This window comes from Phodopus roborovskii, unplaced genomic scaffold (genome assembly GCF_943737965.1).
Source record: "Phodopus roborovskii unplaced genomic scaffold, PHOROB, whole genome shotgun sequence".
NCBI lineage: Eukaryota > Metazoa > Chordata > Mammalia > Rodentia > Cricetidae > Phodopus > Phodopus roborovskii.
This window is the reverse complement of record NW_026126682.1, coordinates 5,351,956-5,378,513: the sequence shown is the minus strand read 5'-3', so window position 1 is coordinate 5,378,513 and position 26,558 is coordinate 5,351,956. Positions and strand designations below refer to the sequence as shown.

Here is a 26,558-nt window from a genome sequence, read left to right as displayed (position 1 = left end):
TCACAATTCTAACTAGAGTCTACTTCTGAATTTATCCAATTTTTCTGTTTCATTTAAGCAAGGTAAAGTAATGTGCATGTATTTTCTCTTTCCTCTGTTTCTACATAAATGATTCCTAAGCATCTGATATTCTTCAAAACAACATTGTCACACATAACAGAATGAATTCTCAGTTTCACATTAGAAAATGTGTCTTCCTATCTCAGAATTCTGCTGGCTATAGACTTTGAAAAAATGTTACAATGAAGAGCTTTAGTTTTCCTGTCTCTAAATTGACTAAATAGTGAATATTAAGCATGGTAACTCATATGAGAATATAAGCAGTGGCTCCACAAACTGCATTTGGAGTATGGTCTGCTGGTTTGCACTTTCCTCAACACAGTTATAACACATGATGGTTTGATTTTGGACCAGTAGCCCAGGTTTATTTCAAGAATACCAGGCCAATTACTGAAGCTGCTGCTATAATGCATCACTGGTCCTGGAGCTTTGCATACCTAGAGTGTCTCCTAGCAGTACAAAGCAAGATAAGTCCCTGAGTAGGACTATGCTCTTGTTCTAATTGTCTAAGAGTCTGATGCCCTTTGATAAATGGATTGGTTAACTTTTATTAGTTTTCATTATGGAAAACCTACTTAAACATTATAAAATTATATCACCATTCTAATTAAATGGCTTAATATACTTATGAAAGAATTTTTATTATTATTTCAAAGACCTCAAATTCTTAAAAGATGGAAATTGGCTTATGTCCATTTTAAGAGGTTTTGTTTCCATTATATGTTTCAAAGAACAAACTGGTTTGTTAATTATATATTCTCAAAGGAATGAGGAAGTAAAACCAACAAGCCTTATCATCTGAGATACATAAACTGATTTTTAACATTCACTCCTATAAAGATAGTTAATATATCACAAGATATGAAAACATGCATAGTGATAAAGGAGGCAGAATTTACATTGTATTTCTTCTTACTAAGATGGGTGGGTCATTTGAGATTTTCAAACTGACATTTGTAGCTTGTGTGACAAAATATTTATTCAATGTGCTTAATTTTGAATCCTTGTGCATTTTAGTGTCATTTTGTTCTTAGAATATTTTGTTATATGTGTATTATTTATTTTAAATAACAAGAGCCTTGTAATTTTAGTAAAGGAAAAGTAAAAACATGAGATTATCATTCATATGTGTATATATGTATGTATATATGTGAACATTTCTACAGGTTTCATTTTTAATTCCATTGTACATGCATATATACAACTTTGACTTTTAATTTAATAATAACATTGTGTACACTCTAATCAACTGTGTTTGAATGAATAAGTGAGTCAGCAGCATTCTGAGTATCTACTAGACGTGTATAAACCTCTAGAATTAGCATGGTCTATCCAAAATAAAATGAGTGCTCTTTACCTTTAGTATGGTTGAGAAATGTGTTTTGAGGGTGAGTAGTCACGGAGCGTCACAGAGGATACCCACAAGAGCTGACACAAGAAAAATATGTAGGAAGCATGCAAGCAAGTAATAAAACATCCTTCTGTCTCCAGTGTTATAAAGTAAGAGATTAATGTAGAGTGGGGATTGATTCTGTGGCTTTATGATGTCAACATGAGCAATATATTCACAGACTTCTTGTTTAATGTGTGTGTTCCAGGGCCAAGCCCATGTCCAGGCTTGAGTTTCATTAGATCATTCAGTGCTGAAAACCTAAAATGTATCCAAATTTAGATGACTAATGAGTCCTAAAGGTCCTTCTATTTTGACTTTCTTAAAAGTGGCTGTGTTGGGGCCTGGAGAGATGGCTTAGTGGTTAAGAATACACTCTGCTCTTAGAAAGGATGTGGGTTCAGTTTCCAGCACCCAAACATCTGTGATTTCACAGGGTTTCCTGTCTGTAACTCCAGTTCCAGGGAATCTGATGCCCTCTATTTGCTTCTCTTGGCATAACATGCACATGCATAGCTGCAGGCAAAACACTCATAAATAAAAACCAATAAATATCTGGACAGCTATAGTATACACCTTTGATGTCAGCACTCCAGAGACTCTGCCTTGAAAAGTAAATAAGTACATTTTTAATGTAAACTCTCTTGACTTTAAATTTCCTGACAGCATGGGCTACCTGGTATTAATGTCAGAAGCCCAATATTCAAAATGTAGTCTCTTCTCAGGAACGTGACTGTTTACCTTGACAGGGTTTAGAAGTTGGGAGACAGACTAGAGAAGACAATTTAGCAACAAAAACATTTACTACGCTGGGAAGAAATTGCAGAATGTCCTTAAACTCCAGCCTTAGGATAATAGATGAAAACAAAGTCCCACACCATGAAAAAAGAACATTTTGAGGAGAATTGGTTAAATTTTGGAGATTGTGTTTTTAAGATGTCTACGAGAAACAATAACTAGGGAATAACCATTTGTATCTAGGAATCAAAAGTTTTAAGATGAGGTAAGCAGTCTATCAGATTCCATAGATGTTGATCATCTAATTCTTAGAACCTATAAAGATGTATATTAAAAAATGAGTTTGCATTCAGGCAGTGGTGACGCATGCCTTTAATCCCAGCATTCGGGAAGCAGAGGCAGAGGGATATCTGTTAGTTTGGGGTCAGCCAGGAGAAGCTCCAAAGCTACACAGAGAAACCCTGCCTCAAACAACAAACAACAAAAAAAAACAAAAAACAAACAAACAAACAAAAAGCATTTGAAGCATGTACCAGAGGTAGTTCACCTCATGACAGACAGGAAATAAAGAGTAGACACCAGAACCAGGAAACTAACACAACCTTCCAAGTTAGACTTCCAGTGATCTACTTCCTCCCACTAAGCTCTGCCCCTGAAATGCTTCAGAGCCCCTCAAAATAGCACCACCACCTCAAACCCAAGCACTCAAACAAGAGCCTCTGTGGGAGGATGGACACTGCATTTTCTAATTATAACACCAAAGTCCCTTAAATGGGACAGCCATCCTTGATTATACAGGTAGAATTTGGATAACCTTTAACATACAGATGTTCCCACAGCAAAGAATTTCAACAATGGCAGTGTCGGTGGCAGCAAGCAAAGTGTAAGTAGACCTCACTACCTTAACTTCCAGAAGCTTTCCTTACTTTTCCAAATTTCTTACATTCTCTGATTCATGCCTACTTGTTGTCTTTCTTTCAGAAGCCTGCGAGTTTTGATTCCTCAATACAAATATTTCTACTTACCCATAATATTCCTATAGATACAAACATTTCTAGAAATGTAACATATATGTATATGTGTGGGCAGGTACAAGAGATCACACGTTTATATACACGTATATGATTTTCTTCCTAATGAATGTTCCTTACTCTGCTTTTGCATTCCTATAGTAAACAGTATACATGCAGTGCTAAGTGTTTGTCTGCTGCCAATCAGTCCTATTCTTGCTTCCCTACTCTCCTGAGATGAAACTACTGGCTGGAAACCTACAAAGTGCATTGCTCAGAGCCCCTTGCCAGCTGGTTTCCGTTTAGATCTGCCAACGAAAAGCCCTAGGGGAAAATGCAAACTAGGAGACTAGGAGAAGTGGGGGGTGAGAGAAAGACTTTTTATTTTTTTTATTTATTTATTTTTTTTTTTTTTTTTTTTTTTTTTTTTTGGTTAACTTTACCTTCTCAGTCTGATGATTGCCTTCTCATCTTAGTAATCAACAGTTCTGATGTTAGTGGCAGCAGCAGTTGGGGCTGGCCCAAGCAATGACAGATGTCATAGACACCACCTGCTTTGGCAAGGTATCCACTACCACAGGCTGTACTGGGACACTTGCATGACTATAAATCAATAGCTGGAGCCCTTAGAATCTGCATCTGTGCCTCTCCACCACAAGTGTCAATGCACAGACCTGAAAGTTCACATGAGGTCAATTGCCTTTCATCCCATCCTCCAGTCTAGGGGTCATTGTAATTCTTAGCAAGGACTACTCTCGATGGGTAATAGGACTCTGGTTTTCACTCCCTCAGTCTCTTTAACAATCTGTAGATCCCCCTATTTGAAAGACTGAGAATGGCTTCTGTTACCCAGGCTACACATCAATGCAAACATTTTTACAACTCAAAGTAGCAAATGATATACATTGAGGTTTATTATTTATGTCATATCAACAATGTGCTTTATAAAAGCATATATCTATCTACATATCATTTCAATCCTTGCTCAGTGCTTCTATGTGTATAACTGTATAGTGCTTGGTCGTGTAACATTTCATATTTCAAATAATTTCTTATTTTACTAGAAAGATAAATTTGAGTTTTTGAGAAAAGTAATTGGGTGATATGACTGCTGTTAGAATTTCCAGAAACGCTGGAAGACATTGAGGCAAGATAATGAGGTTGGATGCTTACCAGTAAAGACAATAGTTTTAAATTAAAAATCTATCCCTATAAAAACAGAAAGATTCCTTCTACAGGAAAGCAAGATCATTAAAAAAAAACAAACACTTCTACTTCTCTCAATTTGCTCTCATAAAAATACTAAGAGAAACAGAAAAGCCACATTGCATATGTCATTCCATGAACAAAAGCTGTGTCAGAGAAGCAGGCCACGCTAAGCATTTTCATTAGGGAAACTGTTCAGCCACTGTGCTGATATTTGGAGCAGTTGTGTTAAACAGAATGCTAACCTTCCCCCACCATGCTTGCACTTTTGTCCCCAACAAAAATACAAGGCAGGTCACTCACCCTAGACCGTTACTAAGAGAAACAATTTCAGCATATCCATGTAAATGTGTCAAGTTTCCTGTCACTATAGAGAACATCTAACAAGTCACAGAAAACTGCTTTTAACTAGCCTGACTCATGGTACAAGGAGTCACCACTGACTCCCTTTCATTTTGTACTTATAACATGCCAACTTACTCCTTACAGTGGCTTCATAAGACAAGGGGCATCAAGGTAATTCCAGTAAATAGCATGAGCATCTTGATGGCAATGCAGTGCAGTCACTGAGCAAGTTAGAGACAGAATTGGATGTCTAACCAGCTCAACACAACCCTGAAATCAATATCCATACCATTTCTGTAGAATTAGTACAAAGGAAGATGTTTCAGATTCCTACTTTAAGAATGCAGGATACATTCATGAAACAGGACAAAATACAGCTACAGACAAACTACTGACATTTTGGTCATGGCAACTACATACGAGGTGGCGTTCCTTAAGATTAACATGCATTTGTGCTGAAGTCTATAAAATTAATTTACAGTCCTTCTCTCCTGCAAGAAAGAGACCATTCATCATGAATATACTATACAAGTAACTAGATTGATGATGTTTCAACTCTGCACTCCATTTTCTTATTTTCAAACTTCTTCTGTTATTGTAATTTTGTTAATATTCTCAAAGCATTGTTACCTAGATCATTTGGAATAGCTAACAGTAAGTGACAAGACCTAAAGTTGGGACTACAGATTTAAACTCATATATCTGTTCACTTGACATGATTTATTTGATTATTACATAGTGTGCAGGGCTGTGTATGGTTGTCACTGTCACTGACTTTCTAGGCCATTCCTATGCCCCATACCTGGCAATTGGGATTATGTCTTGCCTCAGAATCTGTGCCAGATACTTCATGTCTCAGGTTAACCATAATTTACTCCAGAAGAGCTTCTATAACTCCAAGACTAGGAAAGGTCTCTCTCTGTCTCTCTCTCTCTCTCTCTCACTCTGTGTGTGTGTCTGTCTGTCTCCTGCCTCTCTCTCTCTCCTCTTCCTCTTCCTCTCCTCTGTCTTTCACAAACACACACACACACACACACACACACACACACACATTACCTTTTCATGGCAGGACTTGTACATGTATAGGTTACTTTGAAATACATTTTTCTGTTAACTCCATTACTACTCTGTCATTTCCTATGTCTGACATGTATTAAGGATCCCCAAGTAGTCTTTGACAGCTTAAGAACTAAATTCTGCCAGCTTTGAAGTAGAGCCACGTCTGCCCTGCAGTTCTCTCCTGTGTACTTAGGTGGCACATGCACACCTTCCAAGTAGGCCAGCACCTCCCAGCCAGTGACCTTCCTTCTATACTGGTTTCATCTTTGTTGTGTCCATTCTCCATGGTACCTGAATTAAATTACATTCTGTATTCCCAGGCAGTCATTATCCTTCTCAAATGGCCATTTTTTTTCATGGCCCTGAAAGTATTAGGCTAAGAGAAGGAGCTTTCCCAATTCATTTATTATATTGAAAAGCAAACCACAGAATGAGGATGTGCTTCTTGTATATATTTGTATTTAGTGGTATCTGAATTGAAATGCTGCAAATTGCCAATCATGGAGGATTCTTTGCCGAAGAGTCAGAATTTTATCGCTGGACCATTGACTGTTTTACCCCAGACCCTCTACGGTGTCCTTCTGCCTCTGCTGCTACGCTACATCTTATACACATACCAAGAGAATTCCAGAAACTTTGACCTCAACTACTGCCATTCCCCTCCTCTCATGCAAGTAGATAGCATCTTAAAAAAATTCTAAGAATTGCAAGAAAAAAACAAAAGGACAAGATTGGAAAGAATAGAGATTAGCGAATTGTCAGGTTCTAAATTAATTTTAAGTTCACCCAATTCAGGGACTAAGTTAGAACAACAGGTGTACTGCTACCTCAGTGTGTGTATTTCAAGTTTTGAGTGGTGTGTGTGTGTGTGTTTGTTTGTGTGTGTGTGTGTGTGTGTGTGTATGTGTGTTTTCAGTTTTATCCAAAAGTTATTAGCCCTTAACAAAGCTTATGGAAAATATCACTTGACAAGATTGTTTGATTCTTGGGAAATTTATGTAGTGTGGTTTATCTTTTAGTTTTGCTACACAGCCAATGAATGCTTCCAACATATACCTTTAGCGATTATATGAACATGTGATTGACAAGTGAATGTGTGAGTTTTACTCATTAATTGAAATGCTCTGCTGCTTTTCTTCACAGACCAGCCTTTCCTGTCTGAATTTCTGCCCCTTATGCTGGGTAACTCCTACTTAACTCAGTGGCCCAGTTCCTCTCCTTGAGTACTTACCTCAGAGGAACCCTCTCCTGTTTCCTTAAACACAAGGCGATGTTCTTAAAAGCTCTATTCCAAAAGATACTTAATTGTTTTGTTTTTCAAAAATGTTAATAAAAGCCTACTGATGTCTATGCATCTTGTAGTTAATAGAACATCTTGAGGTGAGATATACACATTTTAACTATTATTTACAAGTACCAGGGGTTTACCTTCATTGTTTCACTAATATTTAAATCAGAACATAAGGACATTATGTCAGAGGAACTTTCTGCATCCTGATAGTTTTTGTTGTTATTTTTTAGGGATGACCTTTTATCTTTCAAAACCTCCCTTCAAAGGAAATGGTTCTTCTTATGTCATGTTGTCAGGGTTCTAGAATTTCCTTTGAACATGATATTATAGCTTTTGAAAGACTAGAAAATATCAGTCAAATATTACCTAGCTGTTTAAAAATATAGTAGAAAACCTTTTCAGGCCACTGTTCTTCCCCTCTTCATTAAGCACAGAATTCTAGACCTAGCCTCATTCTTGATGCATTGAAGAACATATAACTTCTTCAGAAACAAATGCAACATTGAATTCTAGTAAGTGCATTCAGTACAAATCCTCCAAATTAAGTGATATGAATATGCTATAGAAACCCATCCCAGCTTGGTTCATATGAATATGTTTATATCAATTATTATTTCCATCATCCTCTGCATTTTACCATATTCTACAGAGAACTGATTCTATCAACTTTGGGTACTCTGTCCATCCTAATGACCACAGAGACTAAAATGGATATAACTTAAAAATAAATTCACAGCAACGTGACCTGTGATTGGAAGGAAACCTAAGGTTTATTACTTTTTACTACTTTCCTTAATGTCACAGTTCCTCAAATCTTACTTCTATGATGAGAAAAACATATCAAGCCATAAGCAACTGCCACTAAGGAATTCCAGCAATCTCTCCTAGAATGGTGAACTTACACTACATAGCATATGGCTATTTGAGCAAGAACATTAGGTTTGATTTATGATGTATTGTCTGACTTACTGTTCTGCTGCTCCAGCATAATTGTGAACTGCATTATCTCTAAAGACTGTTCTATCCTGCCCCTCCAGTCATTATTGTGGGTCACAGACTTTTCCACCTAAGTGGAGCTACTTTATCTTGTAGGTAAACAAGACCTATCTAGTTGGACTTAAGTCTCAGTCAGTAGGGTGAAATCCATGCCTGTTACTGTAAAACTGGCCAATATCCATGGCTGCAGAGGTCAGAGACCTTACTACTGCCATTTTCCTAAACAAATATAATTTCTGCTTTCTAAACAACTACCCTTATATCCATAGAGAAGTATATTTTTCACTCTCAACCTGCATAAAGAAGGGTTTCACTCTAGAGCATCTATAGACTATAGCAGAGATCCACAACCGCCAAACACAGAAAATATGTGACTGTCTTGATAATGTGCAATGAAACTACTACACCTAAAGCTCATAGAAAAATCACAAAATAAATGGTAGAAAGATTGTAAGAGCCAGACTTAAGATGTCTGTTGTAAAATAATGTCACCTAAACCTGACAGGGAAAATTTATCTATGAAATTTCAACAGTATGGTTGCCTGAACAAGACATAAAAAAATGACACAAGTTGACATGCTAGCACGCATAGAGGAAAATGTGCAAGATCCTAGCCTAAATAAACCACTACAGTAGAAAACAATCAATGGCTGCTTGAGAAAGGGAGAGTGCGTTTCCTCTAGAGATGAGCTCCTCCACAGGAGGACATTTTCAAGTCAGCCTTGGGAACATGTACATATCAACAGCATAATACAGATTTAGTAGGTTGTCTACACATGCACATATAAATGTGTATATCTGCATGCATTTATATACATGCAATAATAGCATAATATGAATTTCAGGGACACTGGATAAGTTGGATTGGGATGGGGGGCTAGGGATGATGCAGATACATATATGAAGTTATACACACACACACACACACACACACACACACACACACACACACGCAATCTTACTTAAATAGAGCTTTGTTTTGTCTCACATCCTTAAAGACTAGAAGCCTAAGAGCACCATTCCAGGATCTTGAAGGCTTCTGGTGAGAACTTAGTGCTGCCTCCACTAATGACAAACAGCAGACAGACAAGCAAATACATATAAAAGAATCAAAACACCAGAGTGGCCTTGCTTATAACAACTCACTCTTCAGGTAAGTACAGAGCCACTTCCTAGGGAAAGGCATTAGCCTTTCCTAACAGCATAATCTCTTTCTTGAAACATCATGTCCCAATACCATAACAATGATAATCAATGTCAACAGAGATTTGGAAGGCATATACCATCTCCAATCATAACATTCAAGAACAGTTCTATATTCACAAATAAAGTCATTCTAATTAGAATTAATGAGTTTTAGTCTTTATATAATCTTCTTGGCAATAGTACTGTTTACTTAATAACAAAAGCTGACTTTTATGCTCATGTATGCTTATGAAATTTAACTTTTCTAATAACATTTATCTACATTTGTGCATGAATGTTGTTTTTATGAAAAGTCCAATATAGATATGTCTGTCTTTTAATCACTTATTGTTACCTTGTCAGTAAGTACATAATTTATAACTCCTCTCAAATAATGAAAACCCACCAGAGCCATTCTTATCCATTTGCAAGAAATTTCTAAATCCACAAGGTGGTTTATCTTTGAATTTTAACATGGAATATTAAATAAAAGATAATGAGATGTTTCACAGATGTTACCCTAGATCTAATATATGTATTTTATTAGCATAAATCCATTTGTTCTTACCTAATCAGTATTCTCTTGTTCATTTATTTAAAATAGCAAGATTGTTTTAACCATCAAAGTAAGGCAGAAGCAATGGAAACAGAGTGGCTCCCTCTCCCTACCACAAACTGACAACCTTCATTCACCCAATTGCTGTCAGCTCAGCTCACCTTAACATTTTCAATTTATTTAACACGTGTGTGTGTGTGTGTGTGTGTGTGTGTGTGTGTGTGTGTGTGTGTGTGTGTGTTATGCACCTAACAGTGGTCTGGACAACCTGCCTGAAGGACTTATTTAGTCCACTCCTTTTCTACAATATGGAGTAACAAGACTGAAGTACACCTGTCATCTGGACTGGCTGGAAATTAACTGCTATGCCATCTCACTGAACTCACCTTAATTTTCTCAATGAAACATTGCATTATCTTTTATTAGGACAATGCTTTCCTTTGCGTAGGAGTAATACAACCTTAAGATGCAACTAAAACTTCCAGTTTACCCTAAGTTTCCATCAAAATATATGGATAGTAAAAAAAAAAAAAATCTGCATGCTTACAACACAGCAAGCTATATTTTATGTTATTCTTCAATATAAAAATCTAAAAATGCTCACTATAGGATTTTATATTTTATATTCCCTTTTATATTTAATGTACTTTTTATTTTACATAATTTATTTTATATTATATATTTATATATGTAATGTATTTATATAAATATAAGATAAGATATTATTTTATAGTTAATTTTTAAATTTTATTTTCTATAGATACCACTATCTATAGAAATTTGGGGGATTTTTATAGAATTGTAATTCTATTAATATCATTCCCTTTTAAATGAATGTATTTTCCCATAGGAATTTGAGCATGATTAAATCAAAGACTAGTGTAAAAAGTCCTAAATATGCCTCTGATATAATTTGATATTTGTGTTATTAAGCTTGGTATCAAAGATTATCTGGGAAAAATATGACAGTCTTTAAAATATGAACATCTTAAATATGTCATAACATATTGCTGAGTCTGTCACCTTACTGTAATTGAAAGAATTATTGTAGATCTCAGAGATTTATTACATGAGAAAATAAGGCAATAGACACCTGGAGTTGCAAAGTTTGCATGCATTTTCTATAAAACAAAATGATGTACTATATACGTGAAAATTGTCCACATGAACATTTTATTCCTTCATATGAGTAAGAATGCAAATTTGCCAAATGCCTCTAAATATTTAAAGAGATATCTTGAAAATAGAAATCTTGGTTCCCAATACTCCTGTTTTAAGACGATACATTAAGATTTAGTGTTAAGAAGGAAGGAAGAAGCAGACACCTTTGAGTAAGGACAAAAGAGAACAGCATTCTTTTGTTGGTCTTATAGACCCTTGCCATTTAAAAGTTACTCTGTAGTAGGAATGACTATATGCGTTTCCTATTGTTGCTCTAACAAATTAACACACATTTACTGGCTTAATGTAAATTTGTTTTCTTCTATTTCTTTAAATCAGAAGCCTCTCTGGGATAAAAATCACGATATGAGGAGGGATGTTACCTTTCTAGAAGTAGCAAATTGGTATCTAGCTACTTGACTTAGTTTCAAATAGTCACCTACATGTGTTGGCTTATGAGCCCCTACTATAATTTCAATAGAAACCACAAGGTAGCTTAAAACTCTTGCTCTCACCCACACCTTACTATTCCTTAGACATTGAGCTCGCATTCATGGTCTAGGTTTTTCTTTCAATATTTGTAATTACATCTGCAAATCTCTTCTAATTGTTAAAGGTATTGGATTTACCATACATCTGTGCGATTAGAACATGGGTATAATTCAGGTGCTATTATTCTTCTCACCATAATAAAATATTAGAAGTATATAGAGTTTGAATAATTTGATTAGTAAGGTTTTTAGAGTGTTTGGACTCCAAAAAGTCAAATAAGATATGAATTAAAGTACAACAAAAGTATTAACATTAAGAAATCAGTCATAAAATAATCCTGATTCCTCTCCTGAAATCTCTGTACTTATCGAGCCTGGAAGATTAGATGTTCTAGATAGAATGCAGTGATTAGATGAAATCCAAGGTGCTGCGATCACACCCTGACTGATCCTAAGAAGCAAGTGCTAAGAAAGCCCCTTTGGGAAGGTCATACCTCTCTAGGCAACTGGAGATGCTTGATAATTATATGTCCACCACCCTGTGGCCACTCTGGATTTGTTTTCTAAAGAGCTATAGTGATTACTCTTTGGGAAACTATCGCATATTTCACCACAAAAAAATAAAAATTAAATAATATAAATAGCCTATCAGTATTTTTCATCCTCACTATTCTTTTGAAAGCAGAGAATGATCAAGCTCCTATCTTGTGACTCATTTCTCAGGTACTTTTTAATATGTGACAATTACAAGTAAAGTCTTAGGCACCTCATGCATTCATCTCAGTCATGTATATATATGGTCAGTCTGTTGTCTCTTGGGGTCTTCTGTAAGAGCTGTTCTAAAATGCGCACATGGAATAACTAACTTGGGCTAACAGAGAAGGCCAACTGATACCTGAAGCAACTAACCAAGTGCTAAATTTACTGAGCACTCAATGAATGTCAAGTGTCACTTTCAAAGCACAATATTATGAGCCTCCTTCCACACTGTGAAGAAGTAGAAGCTGAACTTATGATAACTTTTATGATTGTTATTTAATTGCTAACAATTTAAAAATTATCTTATTTGACTCCAAAGCCTTCTTTGTTTAGATCTATCTCTAACGCTCCCCCTGTGTGTTCCAACAATGAAGAGAAATGTGTCTTTATATAGCATACAACAGGGAAAAGAAATATGTTCTCTGTGTGTGTTATAGGTGGATGTTGGGAAATATAGTTATTAATTTCAAAATGGGTGTCTAGAAAAAACGTGTGAGTGGACAATAGAGACTGACTACACTTCTGTCACCACAGAGATACTTAGGGCAAGTATGGCATTCAACATAACCACAGTAGGGAACCCAAGCATAGAGGAACCTATTAGGTGAGTTCCCTGAATGATAATGGGAGCAAATTGTAAATTATGATATAGAAATAAAGGTTATGTGTGAAAGATAAATGCAGAGAACATATAGTTGAATGAGGGAACAGAGTACTGTTTTCAGGAGCCAGTATCTCTAGAATTACAGATATTGTACCATCAATATCTGTACGGTGAATAAAATGTTGAAAATCAAGAAGTGAAGGAATAAGAATCAATGGTAAGGAAAATAAGAGGAGTAGGAATGTTGTTTCAAATCAACTTGTATCATTCATTCAAAAATAACGCATAGTCACAGAAATGTGAAATAAAGCCAGCCAAAAATAATTCACAGTTGCCAACGTCCCAAATTGGCAGCCTTAATTGTCCTTGACAGAATTGAAAAATAAATAAATAAAAAATAAATAAATAAATAAATAAATAAATAAATAGAAATTCACAACTGGGTAGCATGGAGTCCCCAAGGGTGTAAGTATGTAGGGACAGTCTATATTTCATTATTTATAACTTGTTTTGACAATAAACCTCCTTCTTCAAAAATACATTTCTTGCATTAAAACAACAAACCATAAATTTGAATAAGCAGCACAGGGAATAAAATAAAACTCAGACTGGAACTAGGTGATAAGCACAGGTGAACCATATGCTTTTGAAGAGAACCTTTAATCCTCATCATTTCATAAGCCACAGATTTATCTCTGGGCTTCCTGTCAACCAAAAGAAATATAGAAACAAGAGTGAGTTTATTATATGGGCATCTCTCTTTCCTTCAGAAATGTTCAGATCTTATATCTTATATTTAAATAATAGAGAACTGTAGTTCAACACCTAAGGAAACCACCACCACAAAACTGACAGCATTAGTAAATATTTCCCAAAACAAAATGTAAAATCCCTCCTTCATCCTAAATGAATGTTTTTATTTTTTCCTTTCAGTAAACTATGTCTGTATTATCACATCACAGGATGCTGTCTCCTCATCATTTCGACTTCAGGAAGTCCTTTGGATATGTAAGACCATATAATAGATGCAATATCCACATTAACACAACGACAGTACACTTCTTTACAAAAACTTAGCAAATATTTAGTCTCTGTACAGACCTATCCACTGAGTGTGTGGAAGTGTGTGTGCCACCTAAGTTTGAACTTGTTATGAGATTATTACAATCAAAAGATAATTGCAAAATAGAATTTTAATTTGTTATTCAAATTATTTTCTTAGATTACATAAGTGTATGCTAAAGGGTTACTATGATATAACCAGCTAACTTTACACTTGGTTGGAGTTAGTGAACACAAGCTGGATTTTTCTTCCTCTTGGTTTGGAATACTGGTCTAGACCAACAGCCTTTCAAGCTATGTTCTTATTTTCCTATGGAAAATACATAGTTTAGTGCACTGGCCTTGTAAAACAAGTAGTTTAACTACAGTTACTGCTAATTATAATTAGGAAATGGTTGAGTTCTACCTTAAGCACCATCCAATCTGCCTCACACATGAGGCTAAGATGTTTTATATTTATTTCCAAAATACAAAGCAGAAACTTAAATTTGCCTTAATTTGATAGCTAAAATGAATAACTCAAGACAGAAGACAAATACCAAGTTAAGTTAACAAAAGCCACAAGTTAAATCACTTGAATACTGACTTCTTTCTTATGGAAGTTTCCTGAAGTTAAATAAACACAGGTTCCTTTAAATCAGGATAATGACACTCTCTCCTTCAGATAAATTCTAAGCACAATATTTTGGGGGAGTTTAGAAAGAGAAGAAAGGGATGAAAAGACAAGGAAAAAAAGGAGTTTGCTTAATATACTATTTGACATAAAAAGAAAACATGAGTTGAATATGTAGCTGAGTATTGAAACTATATGAAAGTGGTATGTAGTCATGAATTCAAGAAAAGGAGACATGTCCTCACAATTACACTTGACACATCAAAACTACATCAGTTTGGAGGCATTATAATGTGATTAAAATGTATTTATTAATAAGAATCATGAAAATGCACAGGACACAATAGGAGAAGCATTAACAAAAAGAACAAGGGTATAACTGCTCAATTCCTTATTTAGTAAATTGCCTGTTAGGAAATATCCATTATGTCTAGAACAATGTCTACCAGTTCTGGATATACATTTGTAATTTTACAATGGAAGTTATAAGATTTAGGATTTGGGTGTGTATAAGCATATATTACTTATATTAGGTCATTTAGACAAAGAGACGACTCCGGATAAGATGACCAGACATAAAACCATCTAGGGACCATGACTTATACAATTGGCAGTCAAAGTAGTCTCATCCACACAAGGCACTTTAGGGAAATAAAGCAAGCTTTGAAGTTATGCTTGGATTTTTAACTATATTGTGCCCAGGAAGAAATACAAACTGCTAACCATGTCTAATTTTCAGGAGAGTAATGAAGTATATGCCATAGTTTAAATATTCAGCTATGATTAGTGACTAATGGATTAAGTGCTAGAAATGAATGTATTACTATTAATCACACATATATTAAGGGATGTAAAAAAGATACCAACATTAATCTAAAGTTTAGATGATATTTAAAAGTATGCAAAAATAACTAAGAATCAACTGAAAAATAATTTACTAAGAGGACATTACATATTTTATTGAAGTTAAATATGGTGGTGGGGCTTTAAGATTAATAAATACTTCAATTGTAACAATTTAATGGGTTTGGTGACTAAAAAGAACTTTCATATATAGATAACATACCTTGAACACAGTTAGCCACGGTTATGTATCTACCTACCTACCTACCTACCTACCTAAGATACGTGTATGTCCACCTAGTACTGACTCTAAGAGGCATCATTCAATCATATTATTTTAGAGTTGAGAAAACATACAAGATAAACATTCTAAAATTTAGCAAAATAAATTTACTTTTTAAATAAACTTTTGTACTAAACATTAAGAAATATTGCTATTCCTCTTATTCTATCATGGACTTAGAGGAACATAAGCCATCTCAAATCAATTATTCACATGCTCATTAGAATGAAAACTAATTTTCTGCTTTTATGCAGAACAAAGAGGCAACCATAAGATATTTCTGTGTGTTAACTTTGAAAATAGAAGTATAATTTCACTCTAGGATTTTCAGTTTTTCTAATCTGTGAGGATTGTTAGGGGATAAGATACTTTATTGCTTCATATTTCAATCAGTTAACCCATTTCATATTTGTTATGAGAAATAATAAAATGACTCATTATTTCATACATAAAATTTCTTGTAATCATATATATATATATATAATGTCTTTTTATCAAATTCTATTTTGTACTGAAGTTAATATCTCATGTTGCCATTAAACAGACATGACTTAAACATAAGAAATTTGTATAATTATTTTTAAATATATACTTTAAATATATATTTAAATTATTTGTAAATAAATTATAGACAGTGAAATGTCAAATGTATATTACACAGGCATGGTTATGTCAAAACTTAAAACTAAAAGTTTATTAAGCTAAGAAGTAATTGTCTTCTTTCTACAAGAGAATACAAAATACTCTTATTCTATAATTGTATTTTATTGAATGGTAAGGCCATGTCCAATTTTTAAATGGCTTTACTAACCCCAAACATGTGGAATAAATAGGGAGACATGGGTTAAAAGAAGAAGGATAAACACTGAGTAGCAGACAACCCAGTAAAATTTAGTTGTCAGCTAACACCCCAGTCTGTAGTTCTAGGAAAATAGAACATTGGAAAGTTAAAATAATAGGTAACAGCCAATTTTACATTATTCTAGATACTAAATTTTAAAGTGCATTATCATAAGATACCTATCTCAAATATCATAAATGTTTGTGTTTAATGAGTATATGATCAATGAATTTAATATTAGCATTGAAGGCACATGAATGAACCAATATCAATCTGTATATAATAAGGGCTATTATTGAATACAAAAATTATACATATATCATTTTTAACTTGATGCTTTGCAACCTGTTGATGATCAAGAAGGCAAGCACACACTCTTAGAGACAAGTGAGATATTCAAAGGCAAAGAATCTAGGATCTAGAAAATGTAGTAACTTATTTCACCTTAGAGACTTTTCCTGCCATGGGAAGATAATTTAAACCAAATGAAGACTTATCTCAACAGAGAAGGGATGAGTATCAGTTTCACATATGGCCCAGCTCATGTGAGAGACTGGTCATACCTTGAAAAAGACACATTCCATGATAAAATGTGAATAGGAAAAAAATAGATTTGTAGAGCATTATTAAAACTACTTTACACATTTCTAAATAGCTCCTACATCATTTTAGTGAGCATTATCCAGTGAAGCAAACTGAGAAGATTTTTTAAAGTAAATTATGGAATTAATCAGGTAAACTATAAAAATAGTACACCATAGGTGTGCAACCGTACCCTGGACAACCAGCACAGCCATGTGGATGGAAGGCTGGTGTCTGCCATCCATATTTATGTGAGTTCAATCAGGCTTTGAGGACATGAGCAACCAGAAGAAGAGACACTAGGATATTTTTGTCTAAATGACAGAAACTTTCTCTTGCAACACTAGAGATCTTAGTTCAACATCATATTCTAATCTCCTTGAATAGAATTAAGCTGTGTAATAATGATGAGATGTGTTTCCTTTGATCCCAAGTATTGAGATGTATGTACTTCCACACATAATCTGACTCTGGAAGGTTATGGAGACAGCCACAGAAATTATCGACACACTAAGAAAAAAAAAAAAAAAAACTGCCTGTAAGGAAACTGGAGCAATATAGGTTTGCAAGACACCATGTGCTTAAGGAAGAACTGGGAGGAATTGTTTGCCCTGAGGACAATGCTCCTGACATGGTGAATTGTTGCACACTATAATGCTTTGCTGAGGCTGCACAAACTTCAATCCTTACTCTTTAAACTGGACAAGATTCAGACCTGCTGCTGCTGGGGCTGACTGTTGGCTGTATTATTCAGTCAGCTGGAACTGCCAAGTCCCTTTCTAGCTCGGTCAGTTTAATTGTAACTGTTAATGCAAACATCTAGTTTGGGCTGTTACAGAAAAGCACATTTTAAAGAACATGAAAATATAAAGGAAGAATTTGTCATTGGGAATCTTGTTGGTGGATCTGAGCATGTATACCTCAGGATTCCAGATTCTTATGCAAATCGAAGATGACGGTGTTTATAATATATAGCAGTTGTAGATAAGTCCCACTAATGAAGGATTAAGCTGTAATGGAAAGTATGAGGTACAAAATACTCAAGCATATTAAGTCCTTCCTCTCTGTGTCATACAAACTAAAATTACTCCCTTAATCTCAGAATAGAAAAGTTGTTCCTTAAGTTTGGATACTTGGCCATTTACTGTGGTCTAGAACTGAATATATATGTATATATTCAAACTATTCATGAACATTCCTATACAAATGTTCTTTAAAGACATTTCAACCCTTAAAACAGTTTATAGTACTGTGAATTAATTGATAAATGTAGTAAGGCCTTTGATTCTGGACAACAATATTTGAACAGTTTACTAAGTTAAATAAAAGCACTAAATTTGCAGGTTAAGGTATTTTGTGTATTAAAATAAACAACCCATATGAATTTAAGCAAAAGAACTCATTCACTTCCTTCTAAACTAAAGAATCTAATTGATCCTTGGACTTAACTGTGCGTAGAAAAACACCTTTTCAGTTTGACAAGACAAACCCCTTGAGGAGCTTATTTTCTTATAAAGCAGCTGTAAAATTATTAAGCTAATCTGAAAGTATGACTTCATGAAAGCACATTATAAAGTGTCACACAAACTTTCTACAGTACCCAAAGCAATAGATTCTGGCGGAGAATCTACCTTTATCCCGGCACTTAACTGTGTTTAGTAAATATTTGCATGCAAAATATTAAAGATCAAAATGATTGCAATGACAAGAAACATGTAAATATTCACCCCTCCCTATAATTGTCACAAAGTGTGTCTGTTGATATAACTAAGGATGGTGCTTAAGCCCTAAGAGTCTAACCCCCTCTGTCAGGAAAGACAGCATTTCCCAATGTCTCTTTTTGTTTTCATTTGGTTTTGAACATGTGTGGATGGGTGCACGCGCCTGTGTGTACATTACCGGAGACGGAGATCCATTCTTGCAGAGGGGACCTCGGAAGACTCCCTTAATGCCCCTGTAGTGCCCATTGCTGAGATGTCTTGAACTGATGACCAGGTAACAAGCCATGTGTGTCCTGGCTGGAGGTGCTCCCTCAACTCTTCGCTGGACGACCAACAGGCAAGAAAATGCTGGCTGGCGTCTCAGCAGCAACAGTGACTGCCACTTCCCGAAAAGAAGAGGCCGGCAGCAAGCAGGGGACACAGAGCCCGTGTGCCCCTGCTAGTCGACCTGTGCGTGGCTCTTGCTGCCCACAGCGGCTGCTCGGACTGAGGGGGCGGTGGCAGCCCCAGAACACTTAGGGGACCTAGCGAACCAGTCCACATGCTGCTCTGACGAGGCGGCTCTCAAAGGCGGGCTGAAGATTTGCTTTTTAAAGGACAACTTCCTGGATCCAACAGGGAATCGGAGTCCTCCGCCCCTTTCCCCCGCCCCTGCTGTCGCTCTGGGTACAGGCAGAGTGGGGTGGAAGTGATCAGGTGCAAGTCAGCATCCTGCAGCCCCGGAGTCCCCGGGCTGCGGAACCCGGGTTGCCGCGGTTGCAGCCTGTGCAAGCAAGCCTGGCGCGGTTCCTCCGAGAGCACAGGAGCTTCCCCCTCTGCAGTGTCCGGGAGAGGGCGAGCGATAGGAGTTGGAGATGTGACTACTGTGCGGGGACATGAGAGTCCAGCTAGGAGCTGTGGGGTCTAGGTACACAGGGAGGCTAGGAACGATGACAGCTGCCACACTGAACTCACTGCTCCGCCTTCTGGAACCCGCAGCACCAGACCCTTAGTTCTTCTGCCGGGCTTGTGAACCAACTTTCTAAGGGGCTTAGGGAACAGACACCAGGCTTGACTGGAGAGGGCCATGGAAGGAGCAGCAAGAGAGCATTTCCTTTAGCCATTTGCTGCCTGCTCACTTCTAGGGCTTCCTGTATGGAGGCCTCAGTGTCAGAAGCAATAGCTTCCCAGATGCCTTTAGCACAGAGTCCATCAGATACCCTATGGTAGCCAGTGCGTGGTGGAGAAAGGAACTTTTAGATGGCGAATTTATGGAAGGTATAGAAACCACGCTGAGATTTATGTGCATGTATGCGTAAGCACACATCTACCTACAAAGCTCTGCTTAGGAAAATACATTCTCTGCCCATTAATGCTCAGGTGGTTGGTAGAGAGATTTTTTTTTTAAACCAGCCCCTAATAACCACCCTCTGAAAGGTCTTTTGGTTAGTGTAAATTAAGCTATCAGGAAGTGAACTGGACTGAAAATAAAACATCTCTGGAAAAAAAAAAAAAGGAGCTGAAAAAGAGAGAATAATCCTTTCAGGGGTAGGGGGAAGGCTGTGCCAAAAGCTAGGTCAGTCGAGCTGTGCAATCCATCTCTACCCCACTCAGATCAGTGCTGGAGAGTCTTCAAGTCTTGTTCATTCTGCTCTGAATTCCTTGAAACACTGCTGTTCTAACTCCCCTTATCCAGGATTTCTCCTAGAGGTCTCTCTCCCATTTTGCAGTGAGGAATCAGGCTCGGCTGACATTTATAACCTCTCCACATGACAGAAACATAAAAATAAAATGATATTTGAATTTTTCCAATTAAGGCAGCTCATAAATTAGGGAAGGAGTGAGTTCTACTTTAACTTTTGTAGCTTCCTAATTAAAGACCAACTTTTGTTTATATTATTGCATAGCTTGCTATCATGCATATTTTATTTAAAAAACACTTAGATGTACATGTCATCATAAAACCTTTACATAAACTTATAAACTTTAGTTGGGTATTTTTGAAAGCTCTTGAGTATGATTTTCGAGTTTTTAAGGGGTGAAAGAATTCTACTTCCTCTTTATCCTTGGACTAAAAAAAAATGAGTGAAACTTAAGACTATAGCTGGCTTTAACTATCTTGGCAAAAACTCTGAATATCAACATAAACTCAACACAGTCATTCACTTTCCTCTTTCTGGCATATTTACCATTACACAGCAACATTTTAACTCCATGATACTTAATCAACTTTAAAATGTAAAATGTTTTATGAACTTTTCATATAAAAGTGTATGTGCAAATACTGAAACTACAAAAACAGGTAAATGCTTTCTTCCCATTTGGGATTTGAAAAGGAGATAAAATGGCTTAGTTTCAGCTATGTTTTGCTTTTGATAAGTGAAAATAGCAAACAGCCTTGAGAAACAAAGTGCAAATGTCCTAGAATGAATTATAAAGATAAACAATGTGACCTTCTGTGACTACATTCCAAGGATACAGTGTCTTATTTATTACACAAATATATTTCCTAATAATCTGTAATTACTTTAGGATAAAACATATTTTCTAAAAGCACTAGTGAGCTATAGAGTATAATATTTCAAATATTACATCATATAGCATTACAATTTGGTTTCTTTTCAGACATCTTGTCCACTAGAATATTATCCTTTATATTTGACTTTTTTCTCAAGAGGAAACAAAGTACTTGCTTTTCAAGGATTAAATTATGTGGTTAAATTTTTCAAAACTTGTTAGTTTTTTTTTGAAGTTTATATTCTTTGCAAATAAATGGTACCATTTTGTATTGTTATTTTAAATAATAGTTTTTTCTTTGCTTCCAAGTGTTTTGATACATCAGTATCTTAAAATATTGAGACAAAACATAGCACACTTGTTATCTAGATTATTCAAATAATAATGATAATAAACTTTCCTTTCCTTGACTGATTGTGGTTGATGGCTCTTGGCATGGTACCATATTTAATAACTTCTACCAATGTCAGCCTGTATTTAAGACATAGTATACTAAATGTAAATAACACACACACACACATTTGTTACAATAAGAAAGTTTCTTAGTTGCATTAAATTGTCTTTGCAAAAGAAGATAATCTAATAATTAAAATCTGTGGGGAAAATAAAATTAAAGTAAAGGATTTTAAAATATGCCTACACGAAGGCAATTATAGTCATGAGTCAACCCCATTACAACAAATATTACGAAAAGCAAATATTATGCACAAATTCCCATGGTCCATTTGTTTTAAGCAATATTTGATCTAAGAAATTTCATTCCATGGAAGGGAATATGAACAGAAAAAAAATGGACTTCAGGCTGAAAGCAATTTGATAATCCATATATTTAGATGATTGACAACAGCATATCTCATATACACTCCATACCTCTTTATCCTCTGACCTCAAATAAGTCTGAACCATGATTACTTCTTTCGTGAGCAAGTATGACACTTTTTCCCTCTCAAGTGTTCCCAACTCTGGATGTGCATCCATATACAACTTGTTCTCTAATATCAAGTGATATTTTACAAACTCAGATGATATCCTAGACCATCCTGAGAAAATCAGGTAGTGTTGAATGTTGCCTTTTAAAATAGTTCAAACTACATAGCACTGATTTTTTTATTTTTTTATTTTTTTTAGAATATTTATTTTTTAGTTATTTAGAATAAAAGTGACATATATATTGTTCATAACAAACTTGGATGGAAAAAAGATTGTTATTTTGCATTCTAATATTCAATACATATTTGTTTCCCAGAATAATTCCTTTTTCTTTTTTTTATTTACTTTATTATTTTACATGTTGATCCCAGTACCCTCTCACTGACTTCCCCCCTCCCTCCCTCCATCACTTTTAACCATTCTGCTCTCTCACATGCACCCTGACCACTTTCCCCTCCCATCACCCCAACCCAATTCCATATGTAGGAGAATGCCATACAGTTGGGGTCATGTAGAGCTGACAGGTCATGAGAAGTAGGGACTAGGGCTTCTCTCCTGTCTCTAGGTTAAGGCAGTTATCCCTCCATGGGGGATGTGTTAGCAAGGTCCTTTTGTGCACCAGGGATACATCCTGGCTTCACTGAGGTTCCTTAGACTGCTCAGTCCTTCTGGCTGAGACCCATATTCAGGGGGAGTCAGTCCCATGCTGGCTTCCCAGCTATCAGTCTGGTGGCCCATTAGCTCCTCCTTGTTCAGGTCAGCTGTCTCTATGTGATTCTGCAACATGGTCTTGTCCTCTTCATCTGCATCTGGGTTCTAGTTCGACTCAGTTTTATGTATGGGTGTTTGTGCTTGTTCCCAACAGGTATTAGATGAGGGCTCCATGGATAATTTAATTGTTGATCTCACTCTCCCGGAAGGGCATTTATGGTAGCCTTTCCACGGAAGCTCAAATTGTTAGATGGCAGCAGTCTTGTAGTTCTAGACCTTTCTTTGGGTTCAATTTTATCTTCAAAACAATATTGGCCCCCTCTTTTATGCTCTCTCTCTCTCTCTCTCTCTCTCTCTCTCTCTCTCTCTCTCTCTCTTGTCTTCTACTCCTAACTGGACTCACTCTTCCTAGTCGCACTTGGTTTCCTCTCCTCCCCTTCTCTTTCTCCTACTTCTCTCTCCATTCACTGCCCCCCCACTTCCCCTGTGCTCTGGAGGACTTGTTCCTTCCCGGTTCTGTGAAGGACTTTATATGAATCTCTTAGAATACACCTTGTATCCTAGTTCCTCTGGTGGTGTGAATTATAGGCTGGTCTAAAATCCATATATGAGTGAGTACATACTATGTTCCTCGTTTTGTGACTGGGTTACCTCATTCGGGATGGTTTCTTCAAGTGCCATCCACTTGCCTGTGAATTTCAAGATACCATTTTTTTTTTCTGCAGAGTAGTATTCCATTGTGTAGATGTGCCACATCTTCATTATCCATTCTTCAATTGAGGGGCATCCAGGTTGCTTCCAGGTTCTTGCTATTACAAATAGTGCTGCTATGAACATAGTTGAACAGATGTCTTTGTTGCATGGATGTGGATCATTTGGATATGTCTAAAAGGGGGGTTGCCAGCTCCTGTGGTATACTAATTCCCATTTTCCTGAGGAACCACTATACTGATCTCCAAAATGGCTGTATGAATTTGCACACCCACCAGCAGTGGAGGAGTGTTCTCTTTTCTCCACATCCTCTCCAGCATGAGTCATCATTGGTGTTACTAATTTTAGCCATTCTGACAGGAATAAGATGGTATCTCAAAATTGTTTTGATTAGCATTTCCCTGTAGCTAAGGATGTTGAGCACTTTCTTAAGTGTCTTTCAGCATTTTGATTTCCTCTGTTGAGAATTCTTTCTTCAGTTCTGTACCCCATTGTTTAATAGGGTTATTTGGTGTTTTGTTGACTAGTTTCTTGAGTTCTTTGTATATTTTGGAGATCAGCCCTTTGTCGGATATAGCATTGGTGAAAACCTTTTCCCAGTCTGTGGGCTGCCGTTTGGTCTTGTCCACTTTATCCTTTGCCTCACAGAAGCTTCTAAGTTGGAAGAGGTCCCATTTATTAATTGTTTCTTTCAGTGTCTGTGCCCCTGGAGTTATGTTCAGGAAGCAGTCAGTCTTCTGTACAAATTTGTTCAAGGGTACCTCCTACTTTCTCTAGCCCCATTGTATAATTTTAGCTGTTTTGTCGAAAATCAGGTTTTCATAGGTGTGTGGGTTAATATCAGGATTTTCAATTTGATTCCATTGGTCTACCTATTTTTGCGCCAATACCAGGCTATTTTCAGAACTATAGCTCTGAGGTAGAGCTTAAAGTCAGGAATGGTGATGCCTCCTGAAGTTCTTTTATTGTATGGGGTTGTTTAGGCTATCCTGGGTCTTTTGTTTTTCCATATAAAGTTGATTATTATCCTTTCAAGGTCAGGAAGAATTGTGCTGGGATTTTAATGGGGATTGCATTGAATCTGTAGATTGCTTTTGGCAAGATTGCCAAAACGTTTTTACTATGTTTATCCTACCTATCCAAGAGCATGGGAGATCTTTCCATTTTCTGGTATCTTCTTTAATTTCTTTCTTTAGAGCCACAAAGTTCTTATGATATAGGTCTTTTCCTTGTTTGGTAAGCGTTACACCAAGATACTTTATGTTGCTTGTGGCTATTGTAAAGGGTGATGTTTCTCTGATTTCTTTCTCTGTCTCTTTGTCATCTGAAAAAAGTAAGGCTACTGATTTTTTTTTTTTGAGTTTATTTTATATCCTGTTAGTTTGCTGAAGGTGTTTATCAGTTGTAGGAGTTCCCTGGTAGAGTTTATTGGGTTGCTTATGTAAACTATCATATCATCTGCAAATAGTGACAGTTTGACTTCTTCTTTCCAATTTGGATCCCCTTGATCTCCTTTTGTTGTCTTATAGCTTTAGCTAGAACTTCCAGATTGATATTGAAGAGATATGGAGAAAGAGGGCAGCCTAGTCTTGTTCCTGATTTTAGATGAATTGGCTTAAGTTTCTCTCCATTCAGTTTGATGTTGGCAGTTGGTTTGCTGTATATTGCTCTTATTGTGTTTAGGTATGTTCCTGTTATCCCTGATCTCTCCAAAACCTTTATCATGACAGGATGTTGAATTTTGTCAAAGGATTTTTCAGAATCTAGGGAGATAATCATATGGTTTTTCTTTTTCAGCTTGTTTATATGGTGGATCACATTGAAACATTTTTGTGTGTTAAACCATCCCTGCAATCCAGGGATGAAGTGTACTTGGTCATGGTGGATGATTTTTCTGATGTGTTCTTCAATTCGGTTTGCTAGTATTTTATTGAGTATTTTTGCATCAATGTTCATCAGGGAAATTGGTCTGCAGTTTTCTTTCTTAGTTGTGTCTTTGTGAGGCATGGGTACCAAGGTTATTGTGGCCTCATAAAAAGAGTTTGGCAATGAACCTTCTGTTTCTATATTGTGGAACAGTTTGAGGAGTAGTGGTATTAGTTCTTCCTTGAATGTCTGGTAGAATTCTGCACTGAATCCATCTGGCCCTGAACTTGTTTTGGTTGGAAGTCTTTCGATGACTGCTTCTATTTCATTAAGTTGTTTGTCTGTTCTTGATTTAATTTTGGTAAGTGATAGTTATCCAGAAAATTGTCCATTTCCTTTGAATTTTCAATTTTTTGGAATATAGGTTTTCAAAGTATGACCTGAAAATTGTCTGGATTTCCTCTGTATCCATTGTTATGTTCCCCTTTTTTTTCTGTTTTGTTAAATTTGCATGCTCTCCCTCTGCTTTTTCGTTAGTTTGGATAAAGGTGTGTCTATCTTGTTGATTTTCTCAAAAACCAACTCTTCGTTGCATTGATTTTTTTGTATTGTTTTCCTGGTTTCTATTTTGTTGATTTCAGCCCTGAAGTTGATTATTTCCTGGCATCTACTCCTGCGGGGTGAGTTTGCTTCTCTCTGTTCTAAGGCTTTCAGTTTTGCTGTTAATTCTCTTTTGTGACTATCCTCTGTTTTCTTCATATGGGCACTTAGTGCAATGAACTTCCCTCGTAGCACTGCTTTCAAGGTGTCCCCAAAGTTCTGGTATGTTGTGTCCTTATTCTTGTTGAATATTAGAAAGTCCTTAATTTCTTTCTTCATTTCTTCTTTGACCCAGATGTAGTGCAATTGCACATTGTTCAGTTTCCATGAGTTTGCAGGTTTTCTGCTGTTTGTGTTGTTGAATTCCAATTTTCAGGCATGGTGGTCTGATAAGCTACAAGAGACTATTCCTATTCTCTTGTATCTGCTGAGGTATGCCACCTAGTAT

The 26,558-nt window shown here is 36.2% G+C and overlaps 1 protein-coding gene across 1 annotated transcript in view; it reads right to left on the bottom strand.

Annotated features, from left to right (window-relative positions):
- The window catches only part of Znf804b (zinc finger protein 804B), a 454,512-nt gene extending 435,394 nt beyond the window's left edge, over positions 1-19,118 (bottom strand). Inside the window, exon 1 of the mRNA XM_051174595.1 lies at positions 18,975-19,118. Within this exon, the coding sequence (XP_051030552.1) occupies positions 18,975-19,082 (108 nt within the window). The 5' untranslated portion in view covers positions 19,083-19,118. The remainder of the gene's footprint in view (positions 1-18,974) is intronic.
- Between the last annotated feature and the right edge of the window lie 7,440 nt (positions 19,119-26,558).